The 20,320-nt window shown below is 37.8% G+C and overlaps 1 protein-coding gene across 10 annotated transcripts in view; it reads left to right on the top strand.

Moving 5' to 3' along the window:
• VPS13B (vacuolar protein sorting 13 homolog B) overlaps positions 1-20,320 on the top strand; it is a 940,751-nt gene that overhangs the window by 74,702 nt on the left and 845,729 nt on the right. Inside the window, exon 1 of one of the 10 annotated variants that reach the window (XM_048841331.2) lies at positions 8,485-8,517. The exons of the other annotated variants lie outside the window; for them this stretch is intronic. Coding sequence (XP_048697288.2) covers positions 8,512-8,517 — 6 coding nt within the window. The 5' untranslated portion in view covers positions 8,485-8,511. Of the gene's footprint in view, positions 1-8,484; positions 8,518-20,320 lie in introns of those variants that run through there. 10 annotated transcript variants of the gene reach the window in all.

Below are 20,320 nucleotides of genomic sequence, written 5' to 3'. Positions count from 1 at the left end.
AGCTGCTGTAAGTGCTAGCCTTGGAGAGCTGGACCTCCAACCCAGCATCGAGGGAGGTGCCACGGCAGGAGTGGCTAGGTGCCTCTCAGGTCTCTCTACCCAAGATTTCAGCACAGAAGCACCCCATACCTCCTGCTTGAGTACTGGACTGGTCAAGTTGGAGACTTACTAAAGCCAAAAGCACTTGCAGCCTGAGCTGCCTCTCCTTCCTTGTCTGAAGCATAAAAGCATGTGCACTAAGATACTGTGTGTGATTCTCCCAGGCACACAAGGCACCGGACATGTTTTTCTGTCTTAGGGAAGACTGTACATTTTTTTTTTGAGCCCCTTACCGTTTTAGGAATCTGACATAGTCTCTGGGGGTCCAAGGCCCACAATCCCAACTAACCTAACTATCACTACCAATAAACAGACCATAACTGTTTATTCAAAGAAAACAGTTTAATTAGCCGTTCGGGCAGTAATGGTAGCTTTTCTATACAAGTCCGCAGCTCGCCACTAGCGGTGCTGAATCCCATTAATGGGAATTCACAGAGGCCCTTGTAGAAGAATCTGTGCTTACATGTGTGGTTCTTCAGCCCCTTCTAGTAGCTGGACCACAAAGAGACCGATGAGTCGGCTACTGTTTTTGAGCTAACCACTGAGTCTTTTAGCTCAGACAGTGAGGCTTTTTTTTTAAAATAAAGACCTAGACTTCTTGAGTTCAATCTCTTAGAGCTGATGACATCCCACCATGGAGCAATGTGTTACATTTAGATACCACACTGGTGGGCGTTGTTAAATAAATTCTCTTAATTGGGTTGTATTACTTGGAAGATAGTATGTGGTCATGCAATTAAAGATGTCTTTTAATGCATGTACATAGGGGATAACCTATTTAGCATTGCCTTTTAAGTTCTTAATTATGAAATGTTAATTTTTAAAATATTTTTATGGACTAATCTACGTCATCTGTATGGTTTAAAATTTTAAGGTCAAACTATAGCAAGTTTAGGCACTTGTGATTGAAAAACTGACTAGTTTAGCTGATACATCCCAACTTGATTGAGAGAGGTGAGTGTTTGCCTTTCTTTTGGGGATATCATGAAAATACAAGCAGAGAGTATAAAATTCATTGCTCTCATTTGAGTGTTTTCTGGATCATGTTTTGGATTGCAAACTTGATTCCATAAAAATGAATAATTTTGTACTGCAAGAGAGTAACTGCATAGATTAAATTAATTCCATGTAGTGCTATTAAAACATTTAAAGGGGCATCTGCATTTTATTTTTTAACCATTACATGTTATGACAAAATTTAATCTCAATTTTTAAGTACAGTTTAATACAGAAAACTCTGTTCATTCTAAAACCTGTCAAAAATATAATAGATTAAAAAAAAAAAAGAGCACAGTATGTAGTAGGGTAACATAGTTTGTGGGATATGTGCATATTTGTGTGTGCATAAAGACTATATGGTGGGAATGAAGTTGATAGTAAAAGCAACAGGTATTGGGGAAATTATAAAGTTATAAAAAGCTGTAATATTTAATGTTGTTGCTAATGATAAATGAATAAATCATACTTAATTTTAGAATAAAGGTAACTTATGCTTTTTGCCTTCTAAACTTTAATTTGTTTGCTACATCTGGTGTCTGAAAAGCAGACTTCTAAAAATTTCAGAAAATCATAACAAAGGAAATATAGGTAAAGAAAATACCAATATTTAAATATCAATGTATGGATTATATGAAAGCAATTATTGTAGTATGTAACACTGCCAAGGTTATGTCCTTTGGTAGCTTTCTGTACATGCATCATAATACATATGTTTATGTGTGCCCCATAATAATATTTAAATCCTGGGTTTAATGCACATAGAATCATAGAATATCAGGGTTGGAAGGGACCCCAGAAGGTCATCTAGTCCAACCCCCTGCTCGAAGCAGGACCAATTCCTAGTTAAATCATCCCAGCCAGGGCTTTGTCAAGCCTGACCTTAAAAACCTCTAAGGAAGGAGATTCTACCACCTCCCTAGGTAACGCATTCCAGTGTTTCACCACCCTCCTGGTGAAAAAGTTTTTCCTAATATCCAATCTAAACCTCCCCCACTGCAACTTGAGACCATTACTCCTCGTTCTGTCATCTGCTACCATTGAGAACAGTCTAGAGCCATCCTCTTTGGAACCCCCTTTCAGGTAGTTGAAAGCAGCTATCAAATCCCCCCTCATTCTTCTCTTCTGCAGGCTAAACAATCCCAGCTCCCTCAGCCTCTCCTCATAACTCATGTGTTCCAGACCCCTAATCATTTTTGTTGCCCTTCGCTGGACTCTCTCCAATTTATCCACATCCTTCTTGAAGTGTGGGGCCCAAAACTGGACACAGTACTCCAGATGAGGCCTCACCAATGTCGAATAGAGGGGAACGATCACGTCCCTCGATCTGCTCGCTATGCCCCTACTTATACATCCCAAAATGCCATTGGCCTTCTTGGCAACAAGGGCACACTGCTGACTCCTATCCAGCTTCTCGTCCACTGTCACCCCTAGGTCCTTTTCCGCAGAACTGCTGCCTAGCCATTTGGTCCCTAGTCTGTAGCTGTGCATTGGGTTCTTCCGTCCTAAGTGCAGGACCCTGCACTTATCCTTATTGAACCTCATCAGATTTCTTTTGGCCCAATCCTCCAATTTGTCTAGGTCCTTCTGTATCCTATCCCTCCCCTCCAGCGTATCTACCACTCCTCCCAGTTTAGTATCATCTGCAAATTTGCTGAGAGTGCAATCCACACCATCCTCCAGATCATTTATGAAGATATTGAACAAAACCGGCCCCAGGACCGACCCTTGGGGCACTCCACTTGATACCGGCTGCCAACTAGACATGGAGCCATTTATCACTACCCGTTGAGCCCGACAATCTAGCCAGCTTTCTACCCACCTTATAGTACATTCATCCAGCCCATACTTCCTTAACTTGCTGACAAGAATACTGTGGGAGACCGTGTCAAAAGCTTTGCTAAAGTCAAGAAACAATACATCCACTGCTTTCCCTTCATCCACAGAACCAGTAATCTCATCATAAAAGGCGATTAGATTAGTCAGGCATGACCTTCCCTTGGTGAATCCATGCTGGCTGTTCCTGATCACTTTCCTCTCATGCAAGTGCTTCAGGATTGATTCTTTGAGGACCTGCTCCATGATTTTTCCAGGGACTGAGGTGAGGCTGACTGGCCTGTAGTTCCCAGGATCCTCCTTCTTCCCTTTTTTAAAGATTGGCACTACATTAGCCTTTTTCCAATCATCCGGGACTTCCCCCGTTCGCCACGAGTTTTCAAAGATAATGGCCAATGGCTCTGCAATCACAGCCGCCAATTCCTTCAGCACTCTCGGATGCAACTCGTCCGGCCCCATGGACTTGTGCACGTCCAGCTTTTCTAAATAGTCCCTAACCACCTCTATCTCCCCAGAGGGCTGGCCGTCTCTTCCCCATTTTGTGATGCCCAGCGCAGCAGTCTGGGAGCTGTCCTTGTTAGTGAAAACAGAGGCAAAAAAAGCATTGAGTACATTAGCTTTTTCCACATCCTCTGTCACTAGGTTCGCAAAAAGAAAAGGAGTACTTGTGGCACCTTAGAGACTAACCAATTTATTTGAGCATGAGCTTTTGTGAGCTACAGCTCACTTCACGAAAGCTCATGCTCAAATAAATTGGTTAGTCTCTAAGGTGCCACAAGTACTCCTTTTCTTTTTGCGAATACAGACTAACACGGCTGTTCCTCTGAAACCTGTCACTAGGTTGCCTCCCTCATTCAGTAAGGGGCCCACACTTTCCTTGGCTTTCTTCTTGTTGCCAACATACCTGAAGAAACCCTTCTTGTTACTCTTGACATCTCTGGCTAGCTGCAGCTCCAGGTGCGATTTGGCCCTCCTGATATCATTCCTACATGCCCGAGCAATATTTTTATACTCTTCCCTGGTCATATGTCCAACTTTCCACTTCTTGTAAGCTTTTTTATGTTTAAGATCCGCTAGGATTTCACCATTAAGCCAAGCTGGTCGCCTGCCATATTTACTATTCTTTCGACACATCGGGATGGTTTGTCCCTGTAACCTCAACAGGGATTCCTTGAAATACAGCCAGCTCTCCTGGACTCCTTTCCCCTTCAAGTTAGTACATATATAGGTACCCAGACCTAAATGGGAATCTGCATATATTTATGTACCTATTTGAGCATCCAAAAGTCTAATGGCTTATTTTTAGGGTTAAATCTGAAGAAACTGTTTATATATAAAATTCCCAGTATCTTACCTGTGCTGTTTGCTGATGTTTTTATTCTGTTGATCATTTAGAAGGACGATCGTTTAAATTTTCATTGCTGGCTATTAGCCAATTTTAAATAACAGTCCTTCAGATGACCTTTGAGCAGCCACTGCTGCCAGCCTCAAAAGAGAAGAAACTGCCTGAGCTGCTTACTGCAACCAGAGCTCCTCCTCTCAGAGTTTTATGTAAATATTGTTTAAAAATCAGGGTATGCATATTCTGCAGTGTTTGTTCAAGGAAAATGGAATTGAGCATGTGAAGTCATTCAGGATTGGAATGTGTGTTTTAAGGAGCTGGAAAAATATTAACCTATAAACTAATTAGCTTTTACATTGAATTGTCTAGTTTTGTCTAATTGTTACAGCCATAGGAATGGTAGAAATTCAGAAATTAAAATTGTAAGTAAGATGCCCTTAATTTTAATTCTAAAAATGATTTTAGTCTGAAAATGAAAAAATATTATTGCATTATATCTTTGAGAGCTTGTGGTGGAAAGGTGAAGGCAATTATAGTATTTATCTTCAAAAATAAGAAAAAAGAGGACCCAGGGTATTATAGACCAGGTAGCCTTACTTCAACACCTGGATAGATTCTGGAACAAATTAAACAATTATTTTGTTCCAAACTGGAGAATAATAAGGTGATAAGTAATAGCCAAGAAGGATTTGTCAAAAACAAATCATGCTAAACTAATCTAATTTCCTTCTTTGACAGGATAAGTGGCCTAGTGGATGGGGGGGGGGGGACAATAGATGTGATATATCTTGATTTTAGTGAGGTTTTGACACTGTTCCGCATCATAATCTCATAAGCAAACTGGGGAAATATGAAAGATCAAATTACTGTAAGTTGGGTGCACAACTGGTTGAAAAACTGTACTTTGTAGTTGTCGATGGTTTGCTGTCAAACTGGGAGGACATATCAAGTGGGGTCCAGTACTATTCAATATTTGCATTAACAACTGGGATGATGGAATGGAGAGAGTATGCTTATAAACCTTGAGGACAGCACGAAGTTGGGAGGCGTTGCAAGCACTTTGGAGGACAGGATTAAGAATTCAGAATTACCTTGATAAATTGGAGAACTGGTCTGAAATCAGTACATTCAATAAAGACCAGTTCAGTTAGGAAAGAAAAATAAAAAATAGAAATAACTGATTAGGCAGCAGTACTGCAGAAAAGAGTCTAGGGGTTATAGTGGATCACAGATTGAATGTGAGTCAACAATGTGATGCTCCTGTGAAAAAGGCAAGTGTCATTCTGATGTGTATCAACATGAGGGTCGTTTAAGACATGGGATGTAACTGTTCCAGTCTAGTTGACACTAGTAAAGTCTATGATGGAACACTATGTCCAGTTTTGGGCACCACACAAAGATGTGAACCAACTGAAAAGAGTTCAGAGGAGAGTAACATAAATGATAAAAGGCTTAGAAAACCTGACCTATGAGGAAAGGTTGAAAGAATTGAGTATGTTTAGTCTAGAGAAGAGAAGACTGAAGGGGGACGTGGTAACAGTCTTCAAATATGTTAAGGGCTGTTATAAAGAGGGTCGTGATCAATTGTTCTCCATGTCCAACAAGGGTAAATAAATAGTAATTAGCTTAGTTTTGGAAGCAAGGGAGGTTTAGGTTAAATATTAGGAAAAGTTTTCTAACTGAGGATTGTTAAGTACTGAAACAGGTTACCTAGGAAGGTTATGGAATCCCTGTCATTGGAGATTAGGAACAGATTAGACAAACACCTGTCAAGGATGGTCTAGTGAATATACTTAATCCTGCCTCAGGACCCAGGGAGGGTTTGGATGGGGGTGGGGTGGACTAGATGACCTCTCAAGGTTTCTTCTAGCGTATGGCTAGAGGCCTCTGTGTATTATATACCTAGACTGTGCAACACAGTGTAGAATATACAGCACTGGATTCAGAAGGCCTGCACTCTATTTCTGGCTCTGCAAGTGGTCTGCTGGGTGACACTGGGCAAGTCACTTCCACTCTCTGTGCCTTCATTTCTATAAAATGGGGATAGTGATACTGACCTCCTCTGTGAAGTGTTTGAGATCTGTGGGTCTTCGGAAGAGCTAGATGATGATGATGATTTTATTTGTTTGTTTCTTGGTTTTAAAAAACCCGAAAACAAACAACATCTGTTCATCTATTTGGAAAAAGCAGTCTGTTAAATATGTAATTTATTTAAATTTCATTCATTTTTTTAAAAAGTGCAGTGCTTTTGAGGTTAATTTACAGTGACTACATGTAGTTTCCTAAATTTACACAGAAAGCTAACTAAAAATATTTTCCTTGGACTGAAATTCTGTTAGAGAAACCTGGATGACTTGGTGACTTACATACTTGTTTGTTTTTCATTTGATTAGAGTTGGGCAAATTAACAACCATGTCTATATTATGGTCACTATAGTGACACAGCTACATCATAGTGCAGACGCTTCCTACAGTGATGGAAGTGCTTTTTCTGTTGCACTGATAATCCATGTCTTTTAGCCAGAGGTAGGCTTAATTATGGTGCTCAAGGATGTGAGGCGAGCACTGTAGCTATGTGCCACAAGTACTCCTGTTCTTTTCACTGTAGCTCTGTTAACCTAACTTTTAAGTGTAGATCATGCCTAAGCTACAAAGGCAAACTTTATTAATATAATATGAACATCAGTTAAAACACTGAATTATAGACTTAATAATAGAATAATCCTATATTTTTTGTCAGTTTGACTCTAAATCTGCTATAAACTATATAAACCACTTCTTTTGTATTATTCAATAGTACTGTTCCAAAGGTTATTCTGTGCTTTAATTTAAAATGAGATGCATTCTTTTCTCCTTACACACTAAATACTCCCTGAGCTATTCTGTTTGGCATTATATAAGATTAGAAGACGTTTCCAAATTTTTCATTTTCCCACACTCCTATTTTTTTCCCAAGTTACTTTTAAATCTTGTTTTCTCCACCCTGTTGGCCGTTTTAACCTTTACGTTTGCATATGTTCAGAGTACACAGTTGAACACCACACAGTAACAATCTTTTCCCCCTTTCAGAAATATTTATATATTTTGTTTCCCATGGGTTTCTAGAATCCACTCAGTTCCATTTCTTACTGACACTTACTTTCCTTCCTCTTATTAAATCTTTACTATTTCTTTCATTAGAAATTAGACCAGGGATGACAGAAAAATTAACTTTTCTTCCAGGAAGAACTAGTGCCAAAGACTAATAAAATGGGAGTTTGCAGTCCTTATTTTTAGCTAGAAATATTCTGATCAGTCGGTAACAAAGAAAATAAGTTCAATTTGAAGAATTGCTCATGTGAGTCTTCATGCAAGAAAAAATATTTGTCATGGATGTGGTCACTTGAAAGGATAATAAACACTGTGTGTGCTATTAAAAAGTATCAACTATTTGAGATGAAACACATTGCTTTTTAAATTGACTAATGTGATAAGAATTTACATGTTATGATGGTATAATTACAGAGATCTTTTGTAAAGCTTTCTGAGAGTTATAATGTGCAGTTGACATTTGTACTCTTTAATGTATAGAATTTTTGGCGGTTTAGGTGATGCATATCTAACAGGCATGTTTTGGAAGATAAATAGTTGTTAGCTTAGCATTTAGTTAATAGTTTGAAAGCCTTTCTTGGAATTTGAAAAGTGATGCATTATACATAGTATTAAATTCTATGAAATAGTGTACACATCACAAAGATTGACACTTATATAAAAGAAATGATTGATTATAAGTAGAAATAACAGGCTTAATTTAAATGTCTTGTGCCTGTGTGTACTCTTGACATTTATTAACCAGAAAGCTTGTAGAGTGACCCAGGTACCTTTTCAATGTAATCCACTGGTTTTATTAGTCTGTTATCTGAGCACTTGGACTCTTTTAGTTCACCGATTACTTTGGGTGAAAATTAATTTTTGGTCCTTATTGGTATATAACAGTAATTTAAAATACAACTAAGAAAAAAGAGTGAAAAATAAAGGAAACTTAATATAGTTCTAATTACAGAATACAGTAAGTTTAGTGTATTGATATTATTTGAGTAAAAGTTTAAAAAAGCAAATTGAAAAAAAACAAGCACACACATTTGATCCATTTTTTTTCTTTCCTGAATCTTTTATGGAAGGCTGTTTCAGTAAATCATGCCTGAAGAGGTTGTCTGAGTAGCTAGGGATAACTGGAACTCAGCACTAACTTGACTTCTATGCTGGTAAGACTCTGACCAACTCAAGATGTACAAAGTTAACTAAAGTCATGGCTTAGGTAAATGATCCTCTTGCCAGGCAAAATAAATATTTTAAAACTTGGCACACTGTTACATTCAGCTAAGATGTTTAATTTGTGGTATAGCCATCCTAAAAAGAGAGCTTGTTTTGAGTGTAGTAGCATGTGCATGTGTGGGTAAAATGCAAAAAAAGTACATTAAAGAAATATAAATTTGTAGAGTAAAAATGAATATTCTTATAGTAACTAACTTGAACTTGTTCCACATTCACAGTGTTCATGTGTTTCTTGAGAAATGTATTTAGTTTCCTTGCCTTTTTAAAAAAGAAAGGTAGGACAGTTTTTTTTTAACTTGATTGTATTTAAGTAGTTCTAATCTGCCCCAAGAGATCATTATGCATGATGAGGTCTTAATTTGTATGTGTATGGGGGGTCGGTGGGGGGGAATGTGGTGGGGTGGGGTTTGGAAACACCTTTGAACTTGCAGAATGCAGAAAAAATTGTGGAGATACTCAAATATGTTCACACCCATAGGATCAGACTCCAGTCCCTTTATGCGTAATAAAGAATCATGAGTGGTGTAAAGAGTTCAGAAAAACCCAGTTCCAACGGGAGAGGATTCCCCCTGATGTAGGTACTATGGAAGACCGCCGCAAGCACATTTGATTCTTGTCATCTGGAAGAGAAACAAGTGCCATAATTTTATAGCAGAATTGTGAAGAGTGAGAGTGAGAACTGCTGTCAAGCTAACATTCGAATTAAATAGGGAACTTGGCAATGTAAGCACAATGAGGGTTCTACTTCACGAGACTGCACTAGTCTTAAACAGTGACCCATAAAGAGAAAACTCTGCTAGATTGATAACCATGATCCCACCACATTTTTGTATGTGCGCGCGTTTTGTTACAAATGGGGAAATTTTTTTGAGATGGAATTTCTTGTGGTTTAAGACTCTGGGCTGGGACTTGGGAGATCTGGATTTAATTCCCAATTTTCTCAGAGACTTTCTATGTGATTCTGGGTAGGTCATTTAATCTCTCTGTGCCCTGCCTCCCTTTCTGTAAAATGAAGATAATAATTCCCTACCTCACAAGATTGTTGGGAGGGTATGTTCATTGTTGTGTGTGATCCATCCAAATATTCTGGTGACGGTGGCCATGTAAGTATCTAGATAGGGGATTATTAGGAAGACTGTAAAATAATGATTAACAGCATTATGGGGGGGCAATAAATCCCAAAGAAGTTAGTCTGTCCTGAAGAAGGGTGAATCTCTTCTTCTTGCAGTGGGCTTAGCTGGCTCAAGGAGGTGCAGTTTTTGTCTCCCTGTATCAGCTTTGTTAAATTTGGCCCAGAGTTATGAATTATTTGTAAACATTCATTCATTTATTCATTCTCATAATGGGATCACTTTTGTTTGGAGAATCAAAAAGAAAGTCATGATTGGGAAAAGTTTGGGGAACCTATATTCCAAGAAAGGGAAAGGTTTGAGCTAAAATAGTTTTATTTTACACATGTCTATGTTGTTTAAGTGCTATGTGGACTAGGAACAGACTTAAGTGCTCAGGGCACAAATGAGCTTGAAAGTTCACTGGTAGAACTAGGGAGAGCGGGAGAGACATGACTCGGTTGTGCCATAGAAGAAAATCTGGGGCAGATGGAGAGGCTAGCTGCAGCAGATGTCCAACTGCACAGTTTGGGAACCTGTGGGCCATGTCCTTTATTCACTGAAACTCAATGGGAGTTTTGCCTGAGTAAGAACTGCAGGATTTGGCCCTTCATTATTAGTCAGTTTTTTCAAACTTTTTGGAGTATATACTGTAAAATGAACACTAAAAGCCTCCCCCCCCACCCCTTAACTCAACAAATTCGGAATAGATTCTTCAAAAGTTGCCCCTAAACAAACAAAATATCTTTCAACACAGATCAAAAATGGAAAATGTTAGGCTAAAAGAATTTTCAGAATGTGACATATATAAAAAGGTGTGTGTGTGTGCATTAAAATAATCTTAAAATATTTAATTACATAGGATGTAATTCAAAGTATACAATATTATGTTTTTCATGGACCCTGGAACTGTTAATGAATAATTCATTTTATTTTAGCAAGATATTAAATCTGTATATTCTGTATTCAAACAAAACAAATTTTCTAACTCCAAAAAATGCAATAGGTTGACTGAAATATGTATAAGCATGTTAAAAATGCCCATATCAAGATGGTTAAAAAGTATTACAATTGTTCATGGGCCATTCACACTTCCTCTTTGTGCTATATACAATAAGTGAAAAGTCTAAAGTTATTTATAATTTAGTGTGTTTTACATTCATATGAAAGATAAAACATCTATTTAAAATATTGTGCTCCTAGTCAAATATGTATAATTATTATGGGAGCAGTAGCATCACTATCCATTATGCACAGCTCACTTCTACTAAAAACTGTCAAATCTCCATTTTTTCGTACTGTAAATGTGCTGATTACATTGCAGTTGGCGCTTTTTGATTGTGATCTCGTTACATCTCATAAGGTAAACGAGGATCAGATCTGGCATGGGAGGCCCTCAAGAAATACCTTAAGTGCTACAAAAATTGGTGTTGGTGATGCAGTGGATGGAATTCTCCCTCTGTCACTACTGAACCAGTGACCCCTTGTGGCCTTAGAAATTAGGAGAACACAGTCTTTGTCTGAACCAGCAGGGGAAAGAAAACAGTTGACCCCGTTATAGAATATTCAAGGTTCAGTGTTAGGTCTTGTCTTCATATGGAGCTCTTGCGCTTTGAATTCACACTGTGAGCATTCAGTTATCTTGTGGTCTTGAGGAGGAGTGCTCTTGGCTGATTGGTGGGACGCAAGGGTTCAGCAAAGCGTATTGGCTTTCATGCATTTAATGAGAGGATTTATGAATCCTTCTTCCAGTCCAGGGGGCCATTCTGCACAGGAAGAAAAGCTTCCCTCTTCTGATTAGAGTAGGACCAGGTCTTTTGGGCCCTTGCTGTTTGCATCATGCTAGCTGCCTTTGGGGCTAGGGAGGAAATTCTTTTCACTGCCAGATTGGCCTGGGAAAAGTGGGTTATTTCACCTTCCTCTTAGCTGCCCAGCACCCAGTGGGTATGTAAAATTCACTTTGTTGCAACTTGGTAGATGTCAGTTGCTGGTAATCCTTCAGTAGTGGGTTGGTCCCTGATAAACTGGAACTGGAAATGGATTAGGAGAGGGCATCTCCTAAAGAAGAATGGGGATGAGGTCCTAATGTCTGGTATGGTGAGCAAGTAGCCCTGCTTTCCCCTCTCCCCTTAACCCTTAGATGAGGGAAGGTGGTAAGGTCTCAACAGCAGTACTGGGACTGGGCAAACTGAGTTAGAGGCTGATGGCAGTCCTCCATCAGGTGAAATAGATTACAATACAAAGGATGATTTGCACTGGACAAGTTATTGCTGTATAGTTCCCGTATGGGTTGTTTAATAAAGCTTCAGCCTGGTTAAACCACATTCCTGGTGTTTCACCTTTCTTTCTGTGGTGTTCAAGACAATGCCCTTGCTAAATAGCGTAGGCACTGTGCTGCTAGAGATTCTCTTATTCATTTAATTTAAAAGAAGTTCTTTGAGTATTCATAGTTACTGAAGGTGGGTCATGAGACTTTTTACAGGAATAGGGATATTAATAACACTTGATGCAGTGTCTTTACAAAATCCTACTTATAAAATAAATTAAAACGGTCTCGGACTGCAAAGAGGATGAAGGAACACAAAGGAAAAGACTGTGGGGTCATGGGAGAGAGTGTCTAGCAAGGTGTGGCAAGGTTCAGTGTTAGGTCTTGTCTTCATATGGAGCTCTTGCGCTTTGAATTCGCACAGTTCCTTAATCTGCATTAATTTTAAGAGTGGAGAAGACCCTGATGCTGATCTTCTTTAAAATGTTAATGGTTGGGAAGAGGGTAATCTTCTAACAATATGTTAGTATCTGTGAATTTCATTACATTGGGGGGTTCTGTGAACACCAGTCAAGAAAGCGAAAAGGTAGCTAGAAAACTTTTTAGGTTGTGAGCTCTGTGGGACAGGTAGTCAGTGTTTCATTGTTTTCCTTTTAGTGCTTACTACAGTGAGTTCATTGACTAGGGCTTTTAGGCGCTAGTGTAATACAAATAACAAATATTATGAATTTTTATAAAGTGGTGTTGTTTTTTAAGGCTAACGATCAGAAAAAGCTTCCCGAATCATTAGGAAGAGTTATTTCTTTGGAATAGTCTCCTAATGGAAGTTGCGGAAACCCCGTATTTGAAGACATGCATTATTTTTATAGTTTTATTTTGATTTTGACAATTAAAAGGCACTTACCGCATGTTCTAGGTGGCCTGATATATTTAAAAAAAAAACACAGCAAATATAACAAATATCACTACTCCAGTAGATGACCTAGCTCCCATATAATCAAATCCAAAAGAGTCAACAGGTTTACAATATAAATCACCCTCCCCAAAAAGAAAAAATAACATTCAGGCAAGTCAACCCTATCAAAGAGCCGAGACAAGTAAGTGGACTTTGACAAATTTTGGATATTGCTGACCAAAGTGAGGATGAATTCAAAATCAAAGGGCTCTAATGGAGTACAGCCCATCTTATCTATCTGTGCTTCTGTGGACCTTATCACCACAGTTTTTGAGAAGCTAGCAGCTCCCTCTCTTGTAAACAAAGAGATGTTGCACTCGGATATCTGTGCTAATCAGAACAGTAACAGCACTGAACATAGCAGTTGTTCTCCCCAGAAACTGATGGGCGGCCAGGACATTTCCCAGAACACCAGTGCCATGTGTTCACTGGAAGCTACGTTACTTCCAAAGTGGGCTGCTGTGGCTGCATATGACATTGTCCTAATCTTTCAAACAGATTTAAATTATAGCACCATTTAGAGCACATTGCTGTAAATTAATATAGAGGTAATAAAAACATGGATCATGATAGTAAATTCTGGAGTCAAGAATAATGGATTCAACCTCCTGACCTGATGCAGATGGTAAAAAGTCTTTCTGGTCATTGTTGCCTCAATCAGATGACCTGATACAGTCTTTTCTAAATCCTTTGGTTGTTTACCTCAGCCTATGTTCCTAATTTATTCAGGCTGAGCCTTTGCCTCTTTATCCTCATCCATGCCCCCAGTCTTAACTAGACAATCATTAAGATACCACACCAATTGGCTCTGATGAGAAAGACATGGATATAATCATTGTACTAAAAGTACTTCAGAATGGGACTCCTTACTATCCCTTCTAATAGTCTGATATATATTTTGAATAAAAGAGGTTATAAAATGGACCTTTGTGAAACCTCACATGAGAGCGCTTTTGGGACCAAAATACAGTCACTCACAACAAGCTCCCCAGGGATCTCATGGAGAGAAAAGCAGCCAATCACGAGTTACTATGTCACTTCTGTCTTGATCTGCAGGTGAGTCAGCAGCATCTCTTTATTAAAGGCAACTCGATAGCTCTAAAATCAGTATGGGTACCTAAAACATCTCCTGGAAGAGATTTAAAACTAGACTGGGTAATAGTGCAAGAAAATATGCTGTCATAAACAATCTAACTCTGGCATCGGGATAAATATCTAATTCATGACTTCGCAATAGTAATTTCCCAGTGGCCAGATTCAGCCTGGATAATTATTTTCTATTTCCTTAAAGTTCCCCCTGCACTGTCAGTTAAAGATGTTCTCTCTTTCCCCTTCAAACAAACCATTATTACTGTTGTAGGCAAAACTGATGCCACATACAACCACTCTTGGGACAGAATTTCATTGTTGGCATATAATCTCTAAATCATTTTGGAACCCTTCAAGATAAAAGATGCTATATTCATTAGAATTTTGAAAGATGCTATGTTTGTTAGAGTTTTGAGTAACTTCAGCTCTTTTAATTTCAGGCTAAATAATCCTAATTTTGGCAATATTATGTCATAAATATTGACATCTTTTTAACCATATTGTTTACATAACAATCATATTTCATTCTATTATCTGTTAGCTTTTTCATATTTCAGTCTATTATTTGTTAACTTCCAATAGTCAGACTGCTGTTAAAGTTCCCCAGAGCTCAAGTTTTACAGCAGTTAAGTTTATATCAAACAGATCAAAGCAAATGAATTTTCTATATCCTCTGTTTTTACTTGTTTATATTGCTTTTCATTAGAGCAGTAGTAAAATTTAGTCTGCATTTTTCAAGGTTTAGTTTGACTTCAGTATCTATTCCCAATAAAGCAGCTTTGCAAAATCTTTTTGCATGCCTTTTACCTTTGATAGGCGGAAAAGAGATATTTTATTCAAATAAGTATTCACCTTAGAAGAGTGGTCAGTTAAAATTTTGCAAGGGTGTAATAATAGAATCATAGAGTATCAGGGTTGGAAAGGACCTCAGGAAGTCATCTAGTCCAACCCCCTGCTCAAAGCAGGACCAATCCCCAGTTAAATCATCCCCGCCATGGCTTTGTCAAGCCTGACCTTAAAAACTTCTAAGGAAGGGGATTCCACCACCTCCCTAGGTAACGCATTCCAGCGTTTCACCACCCTCCTAGTGACAAAGCTTTTTCTAATATCCAACCTAAACCTCCCCCACTGCAACTTGAGACCATTAGTCCTCGTTCTGTCATCTGCTACCACTGAGAACAGTCTAGATCCATCCTCTTTGGAACCCCCTTTCAGGTAGTTGAAAGCAGCTATCAAATGCCCCCTCATTCTTCACTTCTGCAGACTAAACAATCCCAGTTCCCTTAGCCTCTTCTCGTAAGTCATGTGTTCCAGTCCCCTAATAATTTTTGTTGACCTCCACTGGACTTTTTCCAATTTTTCCACATCCTTCTTGGACTGGACGCAGTACTCCAGATGGGGCCTTACCAATGTCGAATAGAGGGGAACGATCACGTCCATCGATCTGCTGGCAATAAAGTGCTCTATTCATGTATTTTTTTGTATACATGCATCTACATTTTGACACATATATGGTAGTATTCTGTAGGAGACAGTACCACCACTATATTTTTTTTCTGCAGTGAAATCGTGCAGGTCATAACCAGTTTGACATAGATTTGTAACAGATCTTGAAATGATTCTTTGCTGAACTTCCCATGGGTAAGAGTGTTTAATTTTAACATACCCCTATCATTGGAAGCTATTTTGTGGAGCACCAACCTTCCTTCCATAAATAGGAACTGGGTTCATCATTTTGGGTTTCTGCAAGAAGTCTGGAAAGTAAATTAGATTTATTTTTCTAGAAATAATAACTGGAAGAGTAGCAAGAGGATGAGGGAGAAATTTGTTGGGGGTGGAGGAGGGAGAGAGTCAAAACAGTAACTTGAAACAACCTACCTATATAAGTGTGCAAGAAGGTTTCTGTAAAGTAGCTAGACAGACTGTGTCAGTATTATTTTGCAGTGTAATACACAACTGGAATTGATTTTTTTACCACGATTCCCCCTATTTTAAAGAAATGACATTTTTACTTGGTTTCTTGAGAGCATAGGCCAATATTTGCAGAAATAATCATGTGATCCCCATGAGAAAACATTCTTCTCCCATGAAGTATTCTCACTAGACATCTTGGAAGTCTTGCAAATTAAACAAAGCTTGTGTTGTGAAGCATGTTTTAAAATGGAAAAAAAAATCTCCTAAAATTAAAGCAAAAGAGTTGTCTGTTTTCTTAAAAATATATAATAAACTATTGGGAAAAGGTTATAGTAAAATTCAGAGCACGTATTCTGATGCTGTCAAATATGGCTTGTATTTGACAAAATGGCAATAGCCATTTTATTTATCAAATATTTCAAGTCAAATTTGACAGAACATTAATCTTAATTTATTAAATATGTCTCATGGATATTTTACTTATTACTTACACAGCATTAGAGATGCACGTGGTACTTTACAAAACATTAAAATGAGGTCCCTTCTCTGAAGAGCTTGTGGGTGGTACGGGGGAGGCCAGATTCTGAAAATGTTTATGTATGTGAGTAACTTTACGCATGTGAGGACTATATGCATGGGACTTGTAAGATCACCAGCCAAGTTAGGACAAGAACAACTTGAGTAGATTACATACTCTGGTGCTTGAATGGAGGAGAAGATAGGAAATAATAATTTTCCATATATTTACTTTCTAATTATATAAGTATGCCCAGTTTATTTGTGTTTAGGAAGAAAATAGATATCTTCTTTATTTACACTAAAGATGCTCTTTATTATGTCCAGTATTGAAAGCAAACCTAAATTATTGTTAAAGGCCAGCATTATAAGTTATTGTATAGTTATTTCACAAAATATTTTTAGTAAATAATTATTGTTTCTCTGTAAAGATCAGCACTTAAAATACACTTTTGTCTTTTTATAATTTAGATAGCTATTGTTATAACTGATATTTGCAATCATTCCTATTATTAAAATGCAAATGCAGTTTACTAAACTTTGCAGCTAATGATATTTTAGAAATATATATTTTTTAAAAAGTGTTTCTTTATCTTTAAAATGTTTGTCATGTGGTGTGAGCTAGATTTATTAGACTGCAGTAGTTTTAGTGCATTTTGGCTGTGATGTTTATTATGACATCACTGTAATCTATATACAGTATGTGATTTCAGTTGGTTTCAGTGTTAAATATTTTCATAATTATGTTAGTTTTGGCAGTTCACTTGGAACGTTTTCTCTTTAATGAACGTGTTTTACTTCTGGGTAGATTAGACAGCCACACGTTTGAAAAATTAATAGCATGCTTTTAAAGTTAACATTGAGTAGAAGTGTATAACTACAGAACTTTTTTGAATGTAAGTAGAACTAAATAGGAATCTAGTTCCTGTAAGGTCATGGCCAGAGTAGTTGTCATCTAGTAATTAGAGTATGACATTTATTTTATAAAATATCAGTAGCTGTTGTGCAAGAAAAAATGTGTATTTTTTTTTAAAAAATACATGCTATACAGAAACTGTTGGATAATTGTGGTTTCAGAGTAACAGCCGTGTTAGTCTGTATTCGCAAAAAGAAAAGGAGTACTTGTGGCACCTTAGAGACTAACCAATTTATTTGAGCATAAGCTTTCGTGAGCTACAGCCAATGAAGTGAGCTGTAGCTCACGAAAGCTTATGCTCAGATAAATTGGTTAGTCTCTAAGGTGCCACAAGTACTCCTTTTCTTTTTGGATAATTGTGTAGTTTAAGGAAACGAGTGCATATTAGCTAGCACTAAATATAGTAGTACTTTCAAACATTATTGTATTATGTTGGATATTAGGAAAAACTAACTGTATCATGTTGGATACAAAAACTATTGTATCATGTTGGATATCAGATTAGATATTAGGAAAAACTTTTTCACTAGGAGAGTGGTGAAGCACTGGAATGGGTTACCTAGGGAGGTGGTGGAATCTCCTTCCTTAGAGGTTTTTAAGGTCAGGCTTGACAAAGCCGTGGCGGGGATGATTTAGTTGGGGAATGGCCCTGCTTCGAGCAGGGGGTTGGACTTGATGACCTCCTGAGGTCCCTTCCAACCCTGATATTCTATGATTCTGTGATTGAGCTGTTTTTAAGCTGTAGCTAGATACATATTGTTACAAGTGTTCACATAGGTGGGAATAAAGTTGTGAGTGTTCCGTTAGAATTTCCTTATTAATAGTAATGTATAGTTATGTTTCCTAGGGTGGTGCTTGTGTATTATTTTTGTCACCATCCTGGAGCATATAGATATTATTTTGACTACCTTGTTAGATCCAACACACTGAACAAACTATTGCAGACTGTTCCCCTCTCAGCAAAGACTAATTGCTCAGTAAGTATTAAAATTAAAAACAAATGCAATATAACAAAAATATAATAAAATCTCAGAATCTTAAAATTTTTAATTCAAACAACAAATGACGGGATCCATTTTAAATAAAAAAAGATTGAAATTGGAGTTTATTCAGAAACAAAGGTCTTTTTCCTTAAAAAATAAACCTTACAGGATGAAAAAAGCTTTACAGAGCTTTTTATAAATGGAGAGGAATGAAATGAGACTGATTTAGGCATAAGCAAATTCTCTGTTGTGTAGGAGTCATGTTGCAAAAGTGCAGTTGCCAGCAGACTTTGCACGTGCTGATGGGATCCTTGTATGACAGGTGGTTTGTGAGTGTGCACTGGTTAGTACAAGGCTGAAAAAGTAGAATTTGAATGTAGCTAGTATCAACACCATGTGTGGTTTAAAAAGAGGAAATGATAATTTAAAGACAATCTGGTTTTTTTTACTGGTAACCAACTAACTATCACAGGGCAAGCATAATATGATCGTAATGGTTCATATCAGTAATGAGTCCTTCCAAAACATTCTGTGTAAATGGTAAGAGACAATGACTCTACCACATGCTAAGCAAAGAGGGGATCATGCTTATTGAGCTGTGTGGTCACCAGCGCATCTGTTGCTTTGGCAAGATCAAAAGATAAATAAAAATGCAGTGATTCATCAGAAAAACACTTTCGTACAGAATCTGAAACACAGTTTTCTAAGGAAAGGGCATGGTCAAAATAATGCCAAAATTCTTAACTTGAAATCCTATGAATAAATTGTCCTCTACAAGTGAAGGAGATGAGCAAGCTTCCTGTTATAAAAGATCTCTACCTAACAGCAAAACTTTTGTCTTCTCAGTGTTGAGGATGTGAGAGGGCAGGTGTATCCAAGTGTCATTATTGCTCAGGTATCCTTCCAAATCAGAATTTTCATTTGTAAGGTCCATGGACAAAAGAACAATATTGTACTGATGAGACTCTACAATATGTTGAGGTGCTGAACAACAGGTGTTAAAACAAAATCTTGGTGAGATGCTCTATTATCCATAATCACCAACTGATTCCTATCTTCTAATTTTGTCCAGAATCGCTGGAACATAATCCCAGACAATACCAGCAACATTCCTTAGTTGTTTATATGATTGATCAGCCATTACTGATCAATTATATAAAAAGATGGGAGGTCCCATATCACCCAAATGACCAGTTAATCCTAATTTAAGATCAACAGAAGATGACTTGTAATTTCTGCATGCGCAATCTCAACTCTAAAGAAATCTGAAACTCAGCTGGGAGCCATTGTAAATTCTGTATTTCCTGGAAACAAGTGTGTTTTTTGCATTCCCCTTTGGTGTCACTTATTCATAAAAATCCTTGGAGAGTTGAGAAAGACAGTCTTTGTCATCCTAGTTGGGCCATCATGGCTGCAATGAGCACTGTACAAAAAACGGGATCCAGCTGCCATCAAGAGTTCTCTGCTTTCTCATTTTCTTAAAGCTGTTAAGAGAAGTGCCACATCCAGACCTGCCAAAACATCTGTGAAATCTCACTCTGAAAAGCATATAGAAGTAGATCTTCAAATTGTGCACATTCCTAGTTTCCAGAAGGATTTGGGAAACTTTTTTCTTCACTGATAAGATGCTTGGAGAGTAGACATTATAGTGACTTCTAATTCTTCAGCAGAAAGTTTGAGATTTTGAAGAAATCAGGACCTTGCTCATAAGCTTCTGATAGATCAAGTTTCTATCCTTTTGTAGGCCATGAGGAAGGTGCAAGGTAGTAGGATCATATGCCGTATTAATAAGATTCGAGAACATTTATTTTATTATTCTCTCCTATTTTCCCACATTTAGAATATCTTTTGTGTTTGCGACACAGAGATCCATTGGTGCCAGCTAGAAAACAGTTGACTACTCTTTTGAGATACAGAGGGCTGTTAGTGCCAGCTTGCAAAGGGTTCACTACTCTGGGTCAGCAACTCCTATCAGGCCTGACAAA

This window comes from Caretta caretta, chromosome 2 (assembly GCF_965140235.1).
Source record: "Caretta caretta isolate rCarCar2 chromosome 2, rCarCar1.hap1, whole genome shotgun sequence".
In the NCBI taxonomy this organism is placed as follows: domain Eukaryota; kingdom Metazoa; phylum Chordata; order Testudines; family Cheloniidae; genus Caretta; species Caretta caretta.
This window is presented reverse-complemented; position numbering and strand designations above follow the sequence as displayed.